Source organism: Anguilla rostrata, chromosome 8 (assembly GCF_018555375.3).
Source record: "Anguilla rostrata isolate EN2019 chromosome 8, ASM1855537v3, whole genome shotgun sequence".
Taxonomy (NCBI): domain Eukaryota; kingdom Metazoa; phylum Chordata; class Actinopteri; order Anguilliformes; family Anguillidae; genus Anguilla; species Anguilla rostrata.
Window position 1 is genome coordinate 21,029,397 of NC_057940.1, and position 24,980 is coordinate 21,054,376.

The 24,980-nt window shown below is 38.8% G+C and overlaps 1 protein-coding gene across 5 annotated transcripts in view; it reads right to left on the reverse strand.

Annotated features, from left to right (window-relative positions):
• Positions 1-24,980, reverse strand: part of asic1c (acid-sensing (proton-gated) ion channel 1c) — a 324,712-nt gene that overhangs the window by 77,059 nt on the left and 222,673 nt on the right. The window contains exon 1 of one of the 5 annotated variants that reach the window (XM_064347021.1): positions 14,730-15,396. The exons of 3 other annotated variants lie outside the window; for them this stretch is intronic. In XM_064347021.1, the coding sequence (XP_064203091.1) occupies positions 14,730-15,254 (525 nt within the window). In that variant the 5' untranslated portion in view covers positions 15,255-15,396. Of the gene's footprint in view, positions 1-14,729; positions 15,397-24,980 lie in introns of those variants that run through there. One more of the 5 variants, XM_064347024.1, reaches the window with a different exon arrangement.

The window sequence follows — 24,980 nt, forward strand, 5'->3', positions numbered from 1 at the left end:
CAGTAAAGATTCTGTCGGACATTTTCTATAGGTTTGCACCACTGCCCTTCTAATACACTAGCATGCTGCATAAATTATACATAGCAAGGACTCAGTCCACCAATTGTAATGGATTTATCCTTTGTGGAAACAAGAATTGTAACCACAAGCCATGATAAAATTAGAAAGCCAATACACAGCATACATTCTCTTTTGATAAGAGAATGGCTCCCTCGATAGCAAATGTAGTAACAACATTTTACCACTAGAGGATGACAGCGCCAGCGTAGCATGTTTAAGCATATGTTGGGACAGTGCTTGAAGGTTTGAAGTTTGGGGGTTAGCTCTAGTTATACTGATGTGATACTAGTGCTACATGGATTTTCACTTTACACAGCTTTCACAGAAAAGGTGTCTCAGTACTTCATAGTTAAAAACCATTTATAAAGCAGCTTGTCTTCGATTATCTTCAACGGAGCAAGCTTCATTCTATCCCAGAATTTAATGAACGAGGGCTGACATTAAGAAATCTTGAGGACAAATTTTACAGTGTACTTTTTCTTTTGTTACTGCACAAATAAAGGCAGATGTCAACACACCATGGAATAGTGAGGAATTCTTGCAAAGTTGCTTCAGATATTTTCCTTGATTCTGGATGACTGAAGATCAAGGCCATTTCATGAAGAGATTATGCAGTTACTGCATATGTAGTCATGATATTCATGTTGACATAAACCATTAGTTTGCATGCTTCCATAATGTGACATCATTGCCATATATGGAATTTAAGACTTTTGAAGAGTTCAAAAGAGTCAATAATCCAACGAGCAATAAGCTGTAAAATGCATTCAGTTTAACCATGAATCACACTTGTACAGGAAATGCACAGAAGTGGACAAAAATGTTGTTCCTGCATTTTTACTGTCAGAAGCCTTTCTACTGTGTCCTTTTCACTGACAGATACCGCTGAGGGAATCTCAGCTTACTTGAAAGTCGACATACAATCTGGGGAAAGGGCAGAAATTGTCCTCTCTCTTGGCAGAAAAGGGCAAAAATAGATCCAAGAGAACATTAGCGGAAACATAAAACTATTGATCACCATCAGAGGTAACTCAAGATCAGAGGTCACTACAACTTCGGTAGCAAGGACGGCTGACTTTTGATTTTCATTTTTATTTCCTCTTTCCTTTTCTGCTCCTTCAAATGGCAAAGAGCACCCTCAAGACACGCAGTTATGTAGTTATCGCGGAAGCAGTGGCTGACTCTCCCAACCTCATGTAACTGCTAATCTCTCATAAAAGCCTGTGACCATTTGCACTAAGAATCAAAATATTTTTAACCATGTTAAGTGTCCCCACAATGTGCATTTATTTCACAAAAATAAATTACAGCTGCTAATGATATAGTAGTTATGAACGGTTAGATGGTTGTGTTTTCATATCCAGTTTGCATAGCTCTTCACCTCAGCTGTTTAAGTGGAACTGTGGGCTGTAGCCTAATCATTGGGAGTTTATCTGGCTGAGACATAGTTTGCCATCAGACAATGAGACACAGGAAGTACATATCTCTAATTTTCATAAATATAGCCTTACTCTGGGAAGAAGTCTGCCCTTTGTATGTTCTCTAATATTCCATTCAGTCTAATGGATGTTGTAAGAACGCAAGCACAATGCAATCACAGCTGCTCTTCTGGTAATGCCAAAAGGTCTTATAAAACCATATAGTTGCCCTGTTTAAAAGCTGCTCAGTTATATCCGTATCATCCATATCAAAATGTTTGTGGTCAGTCTAAAAGGCGCCCATTATTACATCTACATTGGCTCAGGACATTGTCTATTGGCAATTGAACTAATTTAAAATGAGACCATGTATTGAATCCATGGATGGAACTGTTTTAGTTTTAGTGTCCACAGTAGCTACCATTCAAATTAATTATTTTTTTAAAAAGAATGTGAATTTTCCATCGTAGCCAACACAAGCAGTGCTGCACTGTGCACTCCAATGCCCTACTTGCTGCAAGCCACTGATTATTTTCCATAGTTTAGAACACAGAGTACTACAGGAGAGCTAGTCCTGATCAAAAGAAATGTTACTATTGCAACAATAACCATTAGGGTCCTGACCAATTTAAGCCCACCCTATGCCTGGATGGAGGAAGGCACCTGTGTTCTACCACTACAAACTCCCACTGATTATTAACTAATGTAAAAACCCTGCATCAAACCTGTCATGTCTTGGCTTTTTCATTTTTTTGTTCAACAGCCAGTGTGCTTCTATGAGAATAAATTTGTTCTAAATAAACATGAGCAATTGGAGAGGGAAAAAAAAGAAAAAAAGAAAAAAGAAAAAAAAAGAAAATAATTACTTATTCACTTAACAATGGCCCCAATACAGGGTAAAAATGATTACCATTTTGTTACAGACTACAGAGAATCTGTAGTTCTGAGCAAGCAACTTCCGAGAACTTCCGAGTAAGGCTGTTCACCTCAGCTGTTTAAGTGGAACTGTGGGCTGTAGCCTAATCATTGAGAGTTTATCTGGCTGAGACACAGATTGGCATTAGACAATGAGACACAGGAAGTACATCTCAAATTTTCATAAATATAGACCGAATCTTGGAAGAAGTCTGCGCTTTGTGTTTCATCGGACATTCATTTCACTCTAATGAATGCTGTAAGAACTCAAACACAATGCAATCACACCCGCTGTTCTGGGAATGCTAAAAGGTCTTTATGAAACTATATCGTTTCCCTGTTTAAAAGCTGCTCAGTTATATCCATATCATCCATATCAAAATGTTTGTGGTCAGTCTAAAAGGCGCCTATTATTACATCTACAAAGCTAAAGCAATGCAACAGACCTGGCCCAGGACATTGTCTGTAAGAGAATGATAATCCTGCAACGTTGGAAATTGAACTAATAGGAAATGAGACAGTGTTAGTTTTATAATCACAAACGCAGACAGAAACTTAAAATCAATGCTACCAGTGTTAAGAACTGACCTCATCACCCAAATGAAAGTCACTGGTATGATTTCACAGACTTCTGAACACATCTAGACAACAGTAAACTGAGTTTTCCCCATTCAGTTAAAACAGTACTGTTTACAAGGTGAAATGTGAAAAATACACATTATTGGGATAATGATAAACAGGTAAAATGATTTGATTATAGGCTGCTACCCTAAAAATGGTTGTTTAATATGTATGTCATTGCATCTAACACATACAAAGAATACAAAGCACATATCCGCTAATACTTGTATGGACCAACAATATGTATAATTTTATAGATATAGCAGAGCCAGCTCAAGGGCTTAATGCCACGGCTTAATGCCACGTCCATGTCATATGGGAGTTACTGAAATGATCTCCTTCCAACTGGGAAAAACCGTTCAAGTCAATTTCCGAGTTTTAATTCCGAGGATATGGGAATGTTCTGACAGCTCCGATATCTCTGGCCTGGCAGTAAAAAGCATGTAAGTGTGTCAATACTGCAAAAAAATGCCGTGACTATGAACTTGCCAAGAGTTTGAGTTAACACATTATAATATCATTTTACATGTTTATATTGTATTTATATACAATATTTTATATGTATTTTATGCACAACCGCCATCCTAATTTTCCCCAATGGGAAGTCAGATCGTTTCTCTTTCTCCCATATAATGTGAACGTGGTATTAAGCAAGCAAGGACAAGGGGGGGGAGGGGGTGGAGGGGGGGCAACCATTGCGGACTGGGGAACCAACGCTAGAACAATAGCATCAAATTAGCTATTTATGGCCTTTCAATACCGCACAATTTAAACGTCTTACAAAAAAATACAAAAAAACTTTATGCCACCAACCGGCTCTAAGATATAGGTCTACTGTTCTATAAAGAATAACTGATTTGAAAGATCTCAAGCTTAGTCCCTACTAGGACAGGTTCCCATTTTACACCAGACTGAAATCCCATGTGGTTTTAGTAAGGACCAATGTTCAGAATGTTTTTTCATAGTCACAAGGTACCTGGACATATTGAAATGTGCTAATTATGCGAGTATAAACTCCTTCGTAATCACTGTTCCCATTTATGACTAACGTCATCAAATACTTTGAAGATGAGATAGCACTGTGGGTGTGCACTCACTGAATACTGTCTCTGAAAATGCATTTACTGCACTGGTAATCTGAAACAACCCATCTCTTTGGTTTTTGCATGCGACAGCTGGGAGTTTATCTCCTCAATGTGCTATTCCCTTGTTATCAAGCAGATCAAGGTGATCAGCTCAAGCACATAAGTTATTTCTTGGCCCTGCATGTTGTAAATGAATAAGACTTATTTATACACAGGTTTAATATTGCCACCAGAAACCATGAACTTCTCAGCTAGCCCTGTAAGAAATGTGCAGTTTGGTTAGCACAAGATACATTCTCTGAATTGCGCCATTACTGTACTTGCTTGCGTACTGTGTGCTGAAGCTGTACTGTTTGAATTGTGTGTCATGTGTGACGGCAGATGTGAGGCACAGTTTTCTCAAAAGCCCAAGGATTTTGAGACATTTGATATTACCAGTGCACTCTAAACTAGTGAAAGCACTAGAAGTGAGCCTACTGTATGCTTTTTTGTAAAGATATGCAACCTATTACTCATGGTATTTCAGTGGTTCATTGTCATCCACAGTTGCTACCTGTTTTCCATTGTTTAGAACACTACACGTTGTTACATTGTTTAGAGTACTACAAGAGAGCTCGTCCTGATCGAAGGAAATGTTACTAATGCAACAATAACCACAAGGATCCTGACCAATTTAAGCCTACTCTATGGAAGGAGGAAGGCACCTGTGTTCTACCACTGTGAACTCCCACTGATTATTAGCTAAGGAAAAAATCCTGGCTGAAACCTATCATGACTTGGCTTTTTTTTTTTTTTCAACAGCCAGTGTGCTTCTATGGGAATAAACATGTTCTAAATAAACATAAGCAATTGGAGAGGAAAAAAAAGAAAACAATTACCTATTACTAATTCTCTTAACAGTGGCCCCAATACAGGGTAACAATGCTTATCATTTTGTCAGACTATAGAGAATCCTGGTGTGTTTTAACTATTTTATTTGTATAAGGGCAGCTGAGATGAAATACTTTTCTCAAGGGTATAACTGTGGTGTCCCATCTGGGAATGCACTTGTAAGAGGCTCCTATTAATAATTAAAGCAGACAGAACACCAGGATGAGGGTATACAGTGCCGGATAATCTGCTTGCTCTGTAGGCAAGCCAGCTTCTCTATGACCCTGCCACTATGACCGGACAAGTTCCTGTTCACTCCCTGCTTCCTCTTGCGGGAGTATGAGGAGTGTGTTTCCCTTCTTTCCAAAGGAAGTAACTACTTCATCTGTCTGAATTTTCTTTTTGAGTATGGAGTTATAAGAAGTCCATTCTGTCAGCTAAAATGAAGCTCATTAGAGGGAGCATCTGTTTCCTACTCATTCCAGGAGTCCACTGTATCCCCCCCCGCCGTCTCTGGAATGGGATCTGTGGTGTCTGATTTAGTTCTGGGACCCAGTGGGTATGCCAATTTAGATCGGACCTAATCAGAGCCGGGCAATTAACAGTGATAAAGTATGAAAATAGAGCGTGGCAGAGACAGGATCAGCCAGTCATTAACGAATCTTGCTTCCTGCCTTCAACTAATTAAGACACCAAGAAAAGCCGGTACGGCACACAAGTCGCTTATTTGACAGCTTTCCTCTTTTCTGATGCAGTTTTTACTTTTACCTTCATTCTCAGATATTGTTACAGAACATGCATCCCAAGGGACCGCTTCCAGTACTGCTTTATCTCACAGTAATTAGCACAGCTTCGAATTTTTGAATCTTAAGCCCTCAGCACAATTTTCCAAATACTTGGACACTTGCAAAACAACTCACCTGCCACTTGAGTTGTTTTGCACTTTCTTACTTGCTGTCTTTTGAAATTCCCTTTCCTGCCTTCCTTTGTATAGGCTGGTTTATCCAAAATATATTGTGCGTTTAAAATCAAATCAAGCACCTTGACAGATAAATGTCCCTCAGAAAATATATCGGGTTTAAAGGTAATGAAGTGGTTTATAGTTATTTAACAACCTTCCTACATTTGCATTCAGATGCCGAACAGTTCCCAGAGGGAGAAAAACTGCTTTTCTCTGAGTGATATTTCCCTTTTGGCAATCAAACATCTTAAAGCAAAGCATGTACACAATTGTCCCTTAAGGCCAAGAGCTAGTCTTTCATCACAATACTTATTCATGCTGCTGTGGAAATGTCCTAATGTTGAGTCTAGTACAGAGACAGTTTTCTGTAGAAGTCTACAAAAATATGTCTAATGAGTTGGATAACTAACTAACAATAGAAAACCTTCCACCTTTTATGACCATTGGCATTCTCCATTCACCTGCTGTTCAATTTGAAATGCAGTGTCATATAACCAAAAGTTTTGTAAGATATGAATAAATGCTTCCTAAGGTGCCATAGCCAAATCATTTAATCACACCGATTTACATATACTGTATAATAAATTAATAAACAGAGGTAGCGATGTCATTGATTGCACCTTATGTGGCACGCACACGCATGCACACACACGCACACACACAAACACAAACACAAACACACACACACAGGTATATATTACATAATAATGGGAAACGTACCAATAATGTGCAAAGTGAGGCCGACATGTGCAATCAAAGCAGACATTTAGACAGGAATTGTCAATTGTTCAACAAAGGTTACTTGCAAAACCTTTAAGGTATAAGGTTAAATAACGAGAGGCACAGCATGCTGGAAAAAGCTGTGTTGGCATGATAATGGAGACCCCAGATTTTACAATATTCTGTAAGTAATGGAAGGCACAGACCGACACAGGTCAGGATTCAATCAACAATTGCCTTTCATTTTGACTTAATAAATTCAAGTTACTTTTTTCTTGACAGATTTTTGAAAAGTTAATTTGTGATTTCTGAAATCAAGTATGCTTTTAGAGTGAATCATCTAACAACTGCATAAAATTGCACAAAAGGTTGTCAGCAAATTTAATTCAGGCCAACTATTGGTAATCAGTGTACAGTATAAGAATACATTGACTATCCATAGATCACAGAATGGAACCTAACTGGTGATCCTATTGGCCCTACCAGTTCCATTGGAGAAGGAAGGGGGTCAGAGAGGGCGATGGGACTGCAGTCAAGCACTGCATAGTCACATTGAGATTGTGAAAGGTGCTACATAAATGCAATTCATTATTACTGTCATAAGCAGGGTTGAAGTGATCCTCCACCTGCACTCCTTCCAGAGAAAAGAAATACATCCCCCTGTCTCCTGCTCCTGCTGCCCATCTGAGCACAGAATTACCGCAGGCTCTGGAGAGACCCATGAATTATTAATCCAGTCTGTCAGCACAGAGGCTCGCTGGGGGTTTCAGATTCATCCATAATCAGCTATTACCCCCTTTCCCCCAAAAAACTGACAGATACCACCTAGTTACAAGAATAAGGGAAGTCAGGTACAGTCACCACTCAGCCATCAAGAAGATGCATTGTATTGCTCAACAGAGACATTTTTATATTTCTATCTGAATAGCTGCCGCTAGGTTAGTCACATACCATGATTTTCAATTTGAAGTATTCAATAGATTAAATAAGTTTTTCATGTAGTTTGCTTGCTGTTGTGAATTAATGCCATGTTTGCATTTGTTTTGATACTGTGCTTTGTACTTCCAACTGCGCGACACATTTCAAATGCTGCGCATCACCCTGGATAAGAGTGTTCGCATATAAATGTAATTACATTTGTCATTACATAAACAGCAGGGCGGTGTTCCACATTCGTAATGGTCTGTAGTCATAACATGAATGCTAAAGCTTGCGCTCAAAAACTATTTGTATGCAAAACCATTTCCACAGCTGTGACACGGAGAAATCACACAATAATATTTATACTGGGCTGTTGGCAATTAGGCCTGCACAACAGACTGAACCCTTTGTTACAATATATACAGCATGTGCATAAGTGCATAGTACTGTATATCTGCATGGACATACTTAAAAAAAAAAAAAAAGAGCCAATCAGATCAGCCCAATACAGGCTGGAATTTGAGCGCCCTCACTTTTTTCACCAGAAGCCTTTTATAATGCATTCAGCAAAGTTGTTTTGTTTTTTTTGCCTACATATGCACAAATTATTGTTTCTTTTTATTATATAATTTCTCAAACCAATATTATTGACTGTATTCATACTACATTATCTATATTATTATATATTATATTTTTATATTTTCAGCTATATTAGATATAGCTACCAAATTAATCATGGTGCTTCTCAACCAAAACAGTTGGAAATTTACAGAAGCTTCCTTGATATATTTTGTCATTTCTATTTTATATGGTATTTTATGTGGAAAAATAGCAATAAATCTGAATTTTGTGGCATATACATAGGGTTTTCTAAATATTTTATTAATAAAACAAACATTTTAAAAACCCCTCTGTCAATTACCAGCTTTTGAGTTATTCATCACAATGAAACAGAAAAATGAACAGAAAAAGGAATTTTTTCCCTATTCACCTGTGGCATCTCCCCTTAGTGATATTATTGCAATAGGCCAACAGAAATGCAGCTATTGAAATGTACTCCCCATCGTGTAAAATCCATAACCATAACTTAATAATTGTTTACCAGCATTTAATTATCCTGGCTGTATTCCGTTATATTGTTACTATTTGTTAACGACCAGCTAACCATGCATGAATAGCATTAACTAAGTAGGTAGCTAGCTACAAATACAGCTCTGTGATGCAGTACCTTATGAATGGGGACACCAGTTCATCTGAATTGCAGCATTATCTCCAGCAATTCAGTCATCCCTCAACAAGAGGTTGACAGAGCCTTCTTGTCATTCAATTATTACACTGTTTTTCCCAGTAATCTATATCAATTGGCAGATGATGATTGACAGCAAATCCCCTGGTGTCACAGGCTGACGTGCACGGATGCTGTAGCATTTTATTTCTAAGCAATGGAAAGTACGTTTACACATAAAAGTGCAATTACAATACCTGTACACAATTCATAAATATGACTGATTGTTGTAGTGAAAATGCATAACAGATAAACTCACAAATTTGATAAAGCTCAGCTGTTTAACAGTCTCCTCTGTCAATCTTTGAGAGTACGTACAGTAGTGTAAAATCATCCATAGGAAGATGCATCTTTCTGCATCAACAGAGTTGGTTGGAATGTACAAGTATTTTGCCTTCCGCACAATGATGTCCCAGAGCTCTCCTAGTATCAATGCAGTGTTTTATTTGTGTACCAATAATTTGCTTTCTTTGGTGTGCATGTTGTCAGTTTCTCAGAAACATCTTTGAATGTTTCGATGCAAACAGTGTTTGGTATTTACTTTTCAGTTGTTCGACCTTATTGCATGCTTAATATATTCCGATCTCTCTGTACTCAAAGCAGCGGATCATTTCAATCAGCAGTGTTTCCCGCAGTGCTTTATAGTCAAGCTGCTGTGCCTTGACTATTTTCCATGCATGCCTTGACTAAGAAATATTTTAAAAGAAATCAATAAGACAAATATTAACCCAGTGCAGTCTGTCGGACAACATCGGTCATTCAGAGGCTGCAATTGGAGTCAAATCCTCCTGCTATTGTAATTCTTCACCCGGTCCGCAATCTCAATTCTCCCCCAACCCCCCAGATCACAATCCCTCCAACCCTACCCCCACCTTTCCCGCTTCCGTGATTTACTGCGTCACGTTCAGAAAATTTTCAGCAATCTTCAGCAATGCCAGAAATGAAGGTTTCCGGAGGATCACATCACAACATACCACCTTCATTTTATCTGACTGTGGCAAATAGATAGTAATATAACAGTTTCTGTGTAAAAAAGAGAAATACAAAATACAGGTTTGCCAATGTTGTGCAAACTTGAAATTAATTTAATTAATTACAACTAATTTCAATGAATTTGGCACAGATTAGTACCATTCTCTTAGATAATGCACTGCATGGCAATGCCATCTTTCTACACCTTAGCGCTTTCCTTTCATTACTCAAATCAATGATCCATTTTCGTGAAACAAAATACTTCCAATGTTCTATCAGCAGGAAGACATGCTGTGCTGCACCCCCCTTGGGAGAAGAACAAGTTGCATGCCTAAGAAAAGAATTACTGTGGGAAAACTCTGAAGTTATCTACATAAATAGTGCTTACTCCATTCTACAGCTCTAACACACCAGGTCATGTGTGTTCTGCATTCCAGAATTGACTACATACATACATACATACATACACGCACAGATACAAACATACATACATACACGCACAGATACATACATACATACCAGCATACATGCATACATACATACATACCAACATAAATACATGCATACTTAGTTAACTAGTGAACAAAAAATGGAAATATAAAGCCATATGCACACAGGGTTTACATGCATGAGGAATTCTGCAGGTGAAGACAACCCCACTCTTGATTTACTAGAATCAGTTTGTCATTTGAAACAGATCAAACAAATGTTCATCTCTCCAGTGAGGTCCACTGAAGCCCCTGTGAGCGTATAAAATGTAATGATTTTGGAAACCTGCTCAGATTAGTAATTTTCTGATTGGACTTTCCAGTTGGTATGGGAATAGTTAGACAGACATACACTCAAGTTTACACAGCAGAAATAGATAACACCATTAGGAAGGTGCAATTAAAACATGTTTTTGTTTTGTCACAGTTTAAAAAATGAATAAAATGTGTTCTGAGCAATGAGTGATTTCTCACTGACTGTGAGTGATTTAATCAAACTGAACACACGTAATATAATATATATATTACTACATATGTGTGAATATGAGGATATTGATCAGGAAGTATTATACAAATGTGAAGATTCCTAGTAAGTGGGTTAAAATTCAATTTATTTTCATTGGATAATAGTACACATTCCAGATTAGATACTCATGCACTGATAGATTTCTATCAAGGGGCTCTCTGAATTATTGTATTATAAATCAACTCAGAATTTACTATGGCATTGGACAGAATATGTGTGATTCATAATGCAAGATGCACAGCTTCAGCTGAGAGAGTCTAGGGCCATATGATAAGCTGGCAGTTGTGTCTGTGATGTGATATCAGTCTGATATCACATCACAGACACAAAATCAAAGTCCGCAAATGAAGAAGATGACGGTCTTCCCCATGTACCAGGCGTACTAAAATACAGTGCTGTTTTCTGGCTTGATATACATGCAATAAAGTCTGCCCGAGCACTGATCCACATTTAAGCAAGTATATCTAGAGCCATCACATGTATTTAAGTGAATTCTACGCAAATGAATGCAGGCATACAGCCACACCACCATGTGCCTTCAGCCAATTGCATGCATTCAAGCTGAAACACACCTCTGATAAATCTATAACATTAACCAGGCATTAAAGAGCCTGGACACAGCACTTTATTTAATGGCTTTCAGAGGGACTCCTCTTAAACACACTTGAAAGGCTTATTGAGTTATGTTTGAACTAATATAGAACACAGAAAACACATGGTCAAGACTTTGGCTTCAGAACACTGTTTTGCCTCTAATTTAATGTTGGTGCGTTATGAACAACAAATTGAAGACAGAAGACTCAAACTGAAGACACAAGAGAGCTTTTTTAACCTTTTTATCATATCAATCAAAATGTTAGTGCCTCTTGTTTAATGCCTAGGACCATTTCATTGATTATTTTTCTATTTTTAAACGAGTTTTTTCTCCCTTCAGTATAAGAATTCCTTATCCTTTATTCACTGAAGTTGTATTAAAAAACAAAAAAGCACATGCACATATGTATATATTTTGCATTGAGCTCATGAGCATCATAATTCTTCCAGAAACCACTTCACATTCTGAGTTAGTATTCCAAACATTTATAGACACTCTTACCTCTGTTTTACATCATTTGAACCTACTCTCACCTCACCATCACTGTCAGCCAGTGGTATTTCATTCAGGGTTTTTCCCGGCTCAAAATGGGGCTTAGGTGGTGACTTTGGGCAAGAGCAACTGCAGTCTGCCTGGCTTTACTGCAGCATTACCCAGCTCTATTTTCACGGAATTGTGCCCAATTACATCACATAATGATCTATAAACGTAATAGAGAGCAGGGTACTTTTTCACATATTTTTGTCTTGATTACTTAGAGATCGCTGGAATATCAATGACATATGTTGTACTGAATATCTTATCAACCATTGATGATGTTTATTAAACCTGATCAGAAATGTGAAAGGTACAGTTTGTCTTCAAACGATACTCTTGTCGTAACAATGGAGCCCGCCATACTCCAGCACATTAAATTTGAAATTAAGTAATAAATATGTGAGTAATGTGCAGACCGTCAGTTTTAATTTAAGGGTATGCGTATCCAGTGTTTCCTGTGGAATTGATCTCTTGGTGTGGTGGTGGGTGTCTGAAAGAGGGGTGGGGGTGGGGGGGAAGGCGGGGGTGTAGCAAAGGCAAAAAGGTTTAAGACTATGAAAACATAACCTCTTGAGACTTTTTTATATCTAAATCTATCTTTTAGCTCTGACGTGCTCTTGATACAAGGAGATACAAGGAAATGGAAGTAGTTGAATCACTCAAACATTTTAAATGCCTTTTTTTAAAATTTCGCGCTGTTTCGGCGATTTGCTAACATTTTGCGGCCGTTATAACAGTAGCTCTAGATTTTAATAATGGTAGGCACGTACGTAGCTCAACTGAAACAGGTTCGGCTTCGGCTCAAACAAACACTGTTTATTTTCAGATAACGTTACATATTTATCACATTTATTTTTTACTTGTCCGATCAGACAACTGCATGAGGCATTCCACTTGCCCGAGTTAGAATCCGCCAGTTGTCATCACCGAATGATAGTTAACGCCAGTGCTTGAGATGGGCAGGAGCTGTCGGGACTTGTATATGAGTACCGACTCTTCTTTTGATTACCAACATTAATTTATTTTAAACAGTATGTATTTAGAGGAGTAGGTACCGGCACTTATTTTGGTACAATTAAAACACTGGTTAACACTATGGTATTTTTGTAATATTTGAAGCGCCGCTACCTACCTTTTCCTTGTCTTTCGGTGGCTGAAGAAAAAAAAGTGACGCTTTGACAGACCGTGCGACCTTCGCGCGCTGCAAGTCATCCGACCACCTCAGAAAGGAGCAAGCACTGAGCGTGCGGCCTAGGCTCTTTTTGAAAATAAATATGCGGACGCGACAGTATGGATTTGAAAGCGCATTTAGGCAGAAATATTTAGAAAGTTTAACATTTTTAATTTATGAATTTAATACATAGGCTATATATATATATATTTATTTTTATTTATTTTTATTTTTATTATGGTGTGGCGGCAAAACCTTACCAGCGGAAACGTTGGCGTATCCATATCCAGTGATCTATGTAGGAATTACAGCCCTGTTTATACAGAGTACCTTTATTTAGGGGACCAAAATTCATTAGACAAATTAACAACAGCTTACATAAAATAGTCATATTTACTTCTTTTGCATTCAATGATTGCTTAGAGCCTATGATCTTCCCTGGTGATGCTCTGCCAGGCCTGTACTGCAGCCATCTTCAGTTCCTGTTTGTTTTGTTGTTTTGCCTTCAGGCCTGTCTTCAGCAAGTGAAATGCATATTCAATTGGATTCAGGTCAGGTGATTGACTCGGCCAGTGAAGAACATTCCAGTTTTTAGCCCTGAAAACCGTATTGGTTGCAGCATCAATATGTACTATATTGAGTCGTTGTCTTGCGAGGTGAAGCACCGGCGAATGAATTTTGAGGCATTTGGCTGGATCTGAGCAGATAAGATGCTTCTGTATACTTCAGAATTCACCCTGCTGCCATCAGCAGTCACGTTACCAATAAAGACAAGTTCCAGTGTCATAGCACTACCTCTATCATGTTTCAAAGATGGGTGGAGTGCTTTGGATCATGAGAAGATGATTTTGACACACTCAATGTTTTTTCCATATATCTGATCAATTTATTCAGATTTCAGTCTCATGATGGCCTGCTTTACTGGCTTTGACATTTATTTGGTTCTCATTATGAGAGACAACAGCAGCAGTTTCCATATGCAAATTCCACACCTAGGATCAACTCTAAGCTTTGTGTTAGCTTTCTTGTGCATGAACTAAAGACACACAGCTGGCCAAGAAAGAACTGATCAGCCAATTGTTCACTTTGGCTCCCCTAAAATGGGGGGGGGGGGGGGGGTTGGGGGGCGGTAATTCCTTCCCAAATAATTTGATATGGATATAAACGTCTAAAAATGTAAGCACTTTATCCTCATATTCATTACGTCTAAAAATGTAAGCACTTTATCCTCATATTCATTGTTTAATTTCAGGTCCAATGTGCTGGAGTACAGCACCAAAACAACAAAAATTGTGGCACCATATGGACTGCACTGTATGTTTTCTATTGGTTGTTTTGGGCCAGTAAATGTCCGGGCCCATTTCCCAGCATCACATTTCTTTTTATGTATTCAGAAATCCCCTGCTTAAAAAGAAGACAGTCATGCTCTTGAGCAATAGATTACCTGACCCAAAGGGGCAGTGCCTGTAGGTGCGCGCATATATGTGTGAGTGCATGTTTGTGACTGTGTTTGCATGTGCGCGTGACAGTGTATGCGTGAACGTGTGCGTGCCCCTGCATGCATGCGTGCTTGCTCAGACTCACGGTGGTGAAGTTCTCAGCCCTGCACTCTTGCCCGCGGTATTTGCAGTCCAGGAGCATGTCTTCGATGTTGTGGCTGGTGCGTTGCACAAACTCCAGCATGTTGAAGGTCTTGCTGGGGAGGAACTTCTCCTTTTCCGGCGGCTGCCCCAGCTGCGTCAGGTACTCGTCGAAGTCGCCCTGCTCCACGCCCAGCATGCTGGCCATCCAGAACAGGTCATTGCGCAGCATCTGGGAGCGGCGGAAGCTGTTGTAATTGCAGAGGGTGATGGCTGGGAAGTACATGACGGGGCTGTCCATCTCGTCCAGGAGGGTGACGTGGGGGTACTGGTAGTACTCGATCACCCGGTCTGCCACTTGGTAGAGAAAGATTGAGAGGGAAGAGGTGAAGGCCGCCGCCCAGAGCAGGCGGCGCAAGGTCACCCCGCCGGGCAGGAAGATGTGGCTCAGCCCGTGCAGGGTGCAGTTGGCCCCGAACACGGTGATGTCGGAGGGGCGGGACTGCTCGCCCTCTTCGGCGGTCCCCATGGTCGCTGGTGCCGGGTGACTGACGCTCGACCCTTAGCACTTTGATGCTGTCCCTCGGTCGGTGTGCTCAGTCAAGATCTGCTCTGTTCAAGCCCCGGTGCGGCTCTGCGAAGCTTTGTGGAGGAGAAGCAGAAGACGCAGACTGTAAATGCACAATGGGGGAGAGGCATGGGAGTGGCAGGGGTCAGGTTTCCTGGGAGAAGTCGAAAGGAGGCGGACTATGCAAGGAATAGGGAGGGGCATAGGGAGCATTTTGGGAAAGCTTCGGGTTTCCTTTGGGGTGTGACGTGCGGTCCTGTCACTTGAGTCATCCTGGCTGGATGACTCAAGTGGGTCCTGAGAGAGCTGTAGGGGGGTGATCAAGCACACACCAATGATGAGGCTGGAAGTGGAGGCAGACCACAGTAAGGATCCCAAAGGACAGTGTGTGGATAGAGGATGGAGGCATCCCTTTGCACCCCGCTCAAATTTGCTTGCATCATTCAAGACAGATTCAGACACATGACCTCTGCATTTAGCGGTATTTGTCCTGAAAAGAGTGACCCTGTGCTGGGTTTCTCTCTGCCAATGCAGGTGAGCGCAGTGCTTGCAAACATGGCAGAGAAAGAAGAGAGAATGGGATAAGACATTTGGGGACTATCAGATGTAAAAAAACAAGTAACACTATGGAGCATCCAAACTGATCTCAGAGAAAAGGTTGCCTCGTCTGTTTAAGTAAGTGCAAAAATATAAGGAAAAGTTGACTGCCATAGCAGGAAAAGAACTTCTGCACAAGCAATGCTCCAGGAAAACATGCATAACATGACACAAAAGTCATCTATTGTGAGATTTTCATTTATTTTTTTGAATGAGAAGCTGTCAATTTAGATGGAGCATTTTGAATGATGTAAGATGTTGTTCATATGCTTAAGGTTTATATATGGGAATACATTAATACATGATTAGAAGAAAGAATCAATAAAAAATCATTTAAAAATACTTCTATCAATATAAAAAAAACATGTTTAGCATCATTTTTGAGGGAGTAGTAAAAGGTTAAGTTGGAAGTCATGTAAAAGTTCACAGTCTTTTAACTGTATTCTGTCTGATATACTCCATATGAAGTTTTTTTAAAAGGTTTGAAGTAGTTTTGAATGAACTTGTTTCCTTCTCAGATGTAGACTTACAGTACATGCATTAATAAAGCCAGCATGTGCCTATGTTGTTTTGCTCAGCAATGACAATGGATCAATCTATTTTTTGTTCTCAATGGGTAATACTCTCTTATGTGATAATGAATCTTAATTTGAAAACAGCACAATAAACTTATTGCACTCCATCATTACATACAATACATTAGTAACTGGAGAATAAGCAAAATTCAGCACTTTTTGATGACTACTGTTTGTCATAGCTAAGGATTCAAAACGTACAGTATATGCAGGAAGTTAATGCTTCATGTTAAATATGAGACAAGTGGAAAACAGGCATTCAGCATAATTGCTTGGGAATGTTGACATTCACGTTTAGTTAAATGCAAAATGTAGCAATAATGTTTTGTGCAAGCATGAAACGTATATCAAAGAAATCATATGCAGGCTTCTGCCCTTTAAACTGTGATGTAAAATTCACCCTCCAAGTTCCCAAAGTTTCAGTGACTTTATGGTTAATAGTTTGTCCCTTCCCAGTTAATTTTCTAATTGGTTGCTTATTATATTTTTGCCACACACAGCTGGAATCATCTGGCAGCAAATGGCTTCTTCTGTAATAATGTCCAGTGTTCAGTGTATGATAAATTATGTTCTACAGAGGAAATGCTTATCATTCAGTGTTTCTGCGTGCATTTCTGGGTCTTTCTGCCCTGCAGCAACAATCGCCGTCTATTCCACCAGCCTGCTGCTGTCAATTTAGAGCAGAACAGTGTCTGCATATAAACAGGGGCGGTCTCAAATGAACAATCCTAATGTTTAATGCCTTTCATAAAAAACAACCAAAAATACTTCACTAAACTTTTTAACAGTTATACTACATTATGACTGAGAGAAATGTGCCATGATCATAAAAAAATGCATTTAAAAATAATGAAATGCAGAGGGTCAGAATATCATGTTGATTAAATTAACTTGCATGATACCTCAGTCCATACCCTAATGTTAATGTACTAGGATTTGGCCACATAGTAAAAGGGAACATTAGGTAGATTGGGGTTCTCAGATGTTGCAACCCCCAATTTTACTTTGTATGTGTAACCACTTCAGAGAACAGTGTGAATATGAGGCCTTTAAAAACAGTAACAGCAATACTGTGTAATGGTACAGTAGTCTTTCATATGTTGAATCGTGCCTTTTTCTAATATAGAACAGAACAAATTCATATTATCTGAAGCAGCCTGGTTTGAACAAGATTAAAGATATCCTATTTGCATGTATTATTCATTTTATGACTTGTTATGATATGATTTTAATAACACGTAGTTCTGATTTGCCTTCAGTAAAACCACTAAATAACTGAAGTTATGTACAAACACAATCTTTCAATTAATTTCATTCTGTATTGGGCCCCAAGACAATGGTTAATGTAATAAAAATGGTTAATGTAATAACTTTGTCCTATATAATGTAATAAATTATGGTTAATGTAATAACTGCCGGTTAATGTAATACAATTTGTGAATGGGTAGGGTAATAACTTTTGCCGGTTAATGTAATAACTATGAAATGTAATTCCTTTAACCGGTGGTTATAACATTAACTGGCAGTTAAAGCTTTTTTGATGATTAATGTAATAGCGTGAAATTACTGTCTATATGTTTGACTTCATATTTAATTAACACCAAGTATCATGCCTCCAATAGCCAAGGGCGGTACTATGGTTAAGGCCACTGCCTCCAAAGTTTTTAATCTGGTCTACTTCCATTTGACACATCTCATCACCATCTTCTCCTCTCTTATCTGTTTCACCCGTACTCTTACACGAACCCCCCCCCTTTTTTTTTTAAATACCAAAATTTTATAAGCAGTATTTGTTTTCTTCCAGGTCTACTGTATATATATTTTTTAAATTATGCAAATGGAGTAAAATACTCTTAGAAAAGCAACATGAAAAAAAAAAATAGTCATATGACATTTTGGCCATATTTCCCACCCCAAATGCAAGCTATTCAGCGATCAAACTGAAAGACTCATTTTATGTATCCTCAAAATATAACAACAGTGACCTAAATGCTTCATCTGTTAGCACTAAAACAAGTTCAATCAATGTTTTTGGCAAAACAATTGCACAACAGGCAGTTATTCCTTTTATCAAACTTAAATATAAATTTCACTTCCTTTAGTTTATTCGGCATGAGCACTTTGTATGTCTGCATACATGTATTTTGCACCAAAGTAGACATACCTTTATATTTTTAGGTTGCCCTTTAAAATGTATAATGTCCTATTTTGGTGACAACAGTAACCCAAACATGAGTGGGCATTAGTGAATTGCGAATTACATGATCTGCAGTAAAGGCATTTTAAAGTCAACAAGGGTCAGGCGACTGGAAGAAACCTGCTTCACTGAGGCTGCTGTATCAGCAGAGTCATTTGATCAGTTTTGACTAATGAGATTCTCAGCCACAGAGGCATTGCAGTGTGGATATAGACAACGCATTATGAACAGGGCTCTACATGGGATTTCTGTTATAGGAAGGTATTGAAATGTTCTATTTTCTAAAAACTTCTGGACCAAAAAAATTACAGAAAAAAGTTTCACAACCTACTATATATAATGAAATTCATTATCAGGAAACATTTTCTGATGCGATTTTCTTTGGATGTCAAAGCAGCTTGGATTTCTACATTGAGTTCAATGAGCAGCAAGCTCTTTTGCGCTCATGTTGCACATTAGAGGTTTCCTGTTACTTCCCCAACCCATCCAGTGCTAGAATCTATGCTCTGGACAAGTCTATCAGACATGATGATGCCTTGGTGCACTGGAATTAAATGGGAAAGTATTGGCTAATAATTCTATTTTTCTATATTTTTAGACCAAACATTGATGCTGTTAAGACTCTTTGAAGACCCAATCTTTGTTTCCGATGTTTTGCAAACATCTCAGTATCTACTAAAAAGACAACACCACCCGTGTATGTGTCAATGGAGCCTTTATACACTGCAAATTCATGCCTACAAAATTACTCTTAAACAACAGAACAAGCAGCTGTGAAAACACATAAGCTTTGCTGCACCACATCACTCACAAATTAATTTATGCAGGGTTGACTATTCATTCCAAACAACAACCTGATATCATATTGACCAGTCCTCGGGTGATGAGAGGGAACTCTTCATCGATCAATAAACAGGAAGAACATCGGATAGATTTATTCCTCCCTTCCTCTGTCTTGCTCGCAATAGCGCATGCAGACAAGGGATCGAGGGTACTGGGTGAATTATATTTAATTCTGTCAATGCAAGCAATGCGACTGTTTCCAGTTCTGCAAAGTGATGTTGTACAATCATAATAAAATGGGGTCTGACTGAAGGCCTGACACACCTGACAAAGAAAAGACACCAAGACAAATTACCAAGGGAAATGTCCCACTTCTTGCCCGGAGAGAGGAGATTGCGGAATATTCCTTGTCAGAAGGGGACAAGTTGCAAATCATGATGAGATTAAAAATGACAAATGACTTGTTCGATGTGAGCAGAGGTTTACGTTTATATAATTTTTAAAAGCTTCTAATAATGTATGCTATCCATACGCTTCCCCAGCTAGCTCTATTCTGCAGTTGAGCTGCTTCAGCTGTAGAAATTTACATCCGGCTTCCAAAATTGTGCATAAAGTGAGAGAGCTTTCAGTATCTAGTTTTAATTCTAGCCTTCATATTGATATTGGAGTTTGTTACTGCCATTTGTCAATACAAGGACCAGAGTTGTGACAATGAATCTCAAGGAAGTTATTAAAAATAAGAAGAAAAAAAACAGAGACACAGGCCAAACATTAGGCAAACCAAAATCAGCTGATTGGAACATGATTAAGAAAAAGAGAGCACTGCTGCCCTCAGAAATCACAAAGACCCTGGTAAGCCAAGAAAAAACAACTGTTCTAAAAATTAAGGAGCTCACTGGTTATATATATATATATATATATAGATGCCCATAATGTTTAGTAAATGGTAAATGGTAAATGGACTGCATTTATATAGCGCTTTTATCCAAAGCGCTTTACAATTGATGCCTCTCATTCGCCAGAGCAGTTTAGGGGTTAGGTGTCTTGCTCAAGGACACTTTGACACACCCAGGGCGGGGTTTGGGACAAAGACATATAAGAGATATCACTGATAGGGCTAGGATCTCGCTGTCAGTTCCTTTTTGAACACCAGTGTGCTGTCTCAGACAGTATCACTGTCATTTTGTGTTTTGTTTGGATCTTACTGTCTGCTTTTTTCACTGGTGTACTCAGTCTATAAACTGCCAAAAGAAAAACCCTTGAGATAACAAAGAGGAAATCACGCTTTTATCATTACTGGATGTTTCTGGTCAAATTCATTGCCATCTGTCTGCCACTAAACCAAGAGAAAAGTGACAGGCTTTTCAAATACCAAGTGCTTAAGGGGACTGGCATGTAAGTTTGAGTTTGTCATTCTGACATTTTCTGAATGTAGTGAGAGGACTGAGGATCTGAATGATACTAATGACCAGTGATACTGTGGAAGCATGGTGGGAGGGACGTAGATATAGAATATCAATGCATGAATCTGTCTCTTATGTGCAGAAGGACGTGCCACATTAAGCACACTAATTAAAGCTATTGGATCTGCACAGTTAAAGGCTTTTAGAAGCGTGCCCTGGGCCTCTCCAGTATCCAAATTAAGCAGATTTTAATAGCACACATCGCCTTCTAGCAACAATGTTTCTTTATACCTTCACTTTCTACAGGGAATAAAAACCACATGTTCACATTTGCCAGTCGCATTTAGCATTCTAGAGGGATCCTTTCAGTCTTTAGATCAGAAAATCTATGTTAAAAAAATCAGTCAATCAATCATGAATTTGTGACAGCAAGTAAATGTCTTAAGCTACATGCAAACTGATAACATTATTAGATCCTTGAAAACCTTCGGATATTCAGTCTGCAATAGATCATTGTAATATGTTAATTGTAATGTAATGTAATGTCAATTGCCAGCTAGTTAACCTTGACAAAGTTCAGTTGGATGGACAGCAGCACACACATAGCAGCCCCGAGGCTACGTATGGGAGGCACTGGCTTAATATATGAGACATCAAATATATCAGTAGTAACTCAAGTAGAAAAATCACTGGCTTTTATCCATATAAGTATATTTCTGGACAAATACACTTGGAAGCAGGAATAGCATGATACAAATGTTTTTACTGCAGCTACTACTGGTCTTATAATAGCACATGTTTCCTTCAGAACAATGCTATAATATAAAATGTATTGTATTTCAAGGACATCTGTTGGCTATGACTTCACATTGCTAATTCTCCAATTGTTAGGTAATATATATATATTTTGTCATTTGTGCAGGCCAAAATCAATTTTTTTTCTGACAGAATGTATGAACAATGTATATTTAAAACTGCAGAGAAGCCGTAATGCATATGCACCATTGTTCATTGCTGAAAATGAAATCTGGTAACTGAACTCTGATGGACATCTGAGAGATTAGTGAAAGACATTTATCTTATGACGTTAGCAAGCATTAGCTTCTCCTATCTGATGTTGCTCAAAGTAGCAGATGGGGTTAAAGGTATAGAAGCCCACCATTAGGACTACACTGTACGTCAAATTTTTCAAGACCTTTCCTTATTATGTTGCATATTACAAATTAAGTGAAATAAGAGTTTATTATTGTTCTTTTTGCAGCTCAGCGGAGTCAGCTGAAATACAAACTATAATGAAATACAAACTATAATGACATTTCCTGAGAGGTCCAACTTAAATACAAATATCAACTTAACAATGAAAGGTAAACTCAAGTAATAATAAATAATACAGTTTATATGCGATATCCTGATGCATATGATTTTAATTGCTAGCATTCTAGCAGCCACACCACCCTATTACCATTTCATTGCAAAAAGCTGGAGCTAAGCAGATGTGGGCTTGGTTAGTACTTTGATGGGAGACCTCCAGGGAAAACTGTCCCTTAGTTTAAACCCATGTTGCTAGTTTAGGGGCATATGCAATTCAATTAAACTAGGTTGGTTCGTATTCAATCATACAAATCATTAAAGCTCATCAGATATTATTTTAATTTCTGGTGGTGTACAGATTATTTAAATTCCATTTTGGATACTGGCCTAAATGTCAGTCTTACAGAAGGCTGCATTTCAGGACTCAATGGCTTAGTTCATTCAAAAATAAATAAAAAAATAAAAAAATACAGTGTAGCAATGACTCACTCCATTTCTTGGTGCAGATCGAACAAAATATGCAACTCATCAAATGCATGTTCATCAAATTCCCACTAGAGGGTGCTGTGCCCTAGCGTTCATCAGCTAATTGTCAGAGGCTTCTCTTGCATCCTGCAGTCTACCTCTCGCCGAGAAACATTATTGATGCATTTCATACTGATGACTTACATTTCCTCTCTCTGGAAGAGTGGAGGCAGGTCCAATTATCAGCCTTGCTGTTTTGACAGAGGGAGGGTCTACTTGGCTCTTATATTATATTGATCTGTGTATACATGTGTTGAAGAGGAAAGAGTTGGAAATCCTCACATCAACTTCTGCGGGTTACCGGTAGAGAGGCTGCATATTGATAACATTTGAGTTGCTCACGTTATTAAAGTAGTTCCCAAAAAAGGGTTTTAGAGACTTATTTTCACAGAACATCGACCCCCCCCACAGCCGCCTTCCTCGTCCCAACCCCTCATCTCCACCGTCATTCATCTGCGGAGACTCAAAGCCAGGGTATAGATTTGGCATCGGGTCCTGTTTGTGTCTCTGGGTTTATTGATTGGCTTGAGTTTGTTAGTCTGCTTTCTTGAGCGGTGCGAGGGGGTGGGGGCTTAAGGCCCTGCGAGGTTATTAAACTCTCCTGACATCTGCCAAGGCCACTTTTGGGAGGATATTGGTCTGTCTCGGCTGTTGTGGCTGCAATAGGGAAAGCACTTCCTGTTCCCTGCACCTTAGCGGTTACCATGGAAATACAGCACAATGCCAGAAGCACGTGCAAAGCATGCCCTTGTCTGATAGGTCTTGCCATGACAGGAAAGGCAAGAAACAGATTCTTATCTCAACCATGAGGAAACTGGTCTGTGGACTGGATATTTCAACAGTGATCCACTTTAACTGTAAATGAATGAAATTTCGGTGCCGATTTCTGTGGCTGTCCTGGATACCAACTTTTGTACATTGTTCATGTCTTACTGGCTGATTAAGGTCTGGATTCAAATATTTGTCCTAAACTTTGAGTAAAAATTAATTGTAAATGTTAATTTTCCACAAACACAGTTTTGTGAGTTCAGTGTCCACTTTTAAAAAATGTGTGTTTGCACTGGAAAAAAGCAATACCGCTATTTATTCGCAAGTCAAAGTAAAGGACAAATGTTGATTAAATACAGGCTTTATCAGCCACTAAGACATGCATATCCCTACAGACCTTGGGATTAAAATCTATACCAAGCCAATAATTTATCTAAAACACTTAAAACAAATCCATAAATATACTTTATTGTGATTTATAAACCTGATGAACTGAGTGAATAAACCAGCCATATGCTGAAAGAAATGCACTGTTGCTTGTGATCTGTCCAGTAAATTTCTTCGGCTAAATGCATTGCAGGATATTTAAGATATGAACTTCCCCAGAAGGAGAGCTGAAGCATATAGCTTTGCTGGAGGGGAATGATGGGGTAAATGCTTATAAAGTGTCATATTGGCAAAGCTTTCGCTCAAACCCGCATTTGTGCACCCACGCCAGAGAGACATTCTAGAAACCTGTCATTGAAGCAGGTGTTTGTATGGGAGCTGTGATCACCTCCGGTGCCGAATTTGTTCATTACAGTAGCTGCTGATTGGGAGGCATATCTGAAGCCTGCAGGACTGCTACTCAAAAGAAGCTGAGCTGTCAATCACGAACACAGCCCTGCTTTTACAGCCCGCTGAAATGACACGCACCGAGAGACCAAGTGTAAACAACTGCCCTGAGGATTACTTAACATTTTATTTTCACTATCGCTGATCTCAGGTCAGCTGCGGCTAGCAAAATTAATTTACTGCAAATCATGGTCTCTTTTAACTCGTCACCTTCATATTTAAAATGAGCCTTTATTTGCAATTTAACATGGTATGCACAGCCCGCCCACAGGTAACAGAGCAGCTCAAATTTTCATTAATCTTCATGTGCAAGGGTAAGTACAGAGTGTCCAGCAATTTAATTTGTGATAAAACTGGAAAGAAAACATGGAAGAAATAATTGCGCATCCTATGATTAAAAATGAATGATGTGGTCCGTGGTCTCTGTGCACAGGAGTTATTGGCTTTTTAATTTGGCTGCAATGCTCGCATCTCAAAACAATCAGAGGCAATCTCAGGTGGACACTCTGAGTACAACAATCATTTAGGCTTGGCTGGAAAAATTCTCTCAATCAATTTATCTGCAAGAGCTTGAAATGAAAGCAAACCAATCTCTTTTAATTAAACACAAAGTACATAATCTCTGGCCTGGCTGTAAATAAATGTGTAATTAATGCCTGTGTTAAGGAGGGTACATATTCAAAAGCTCCTCTCT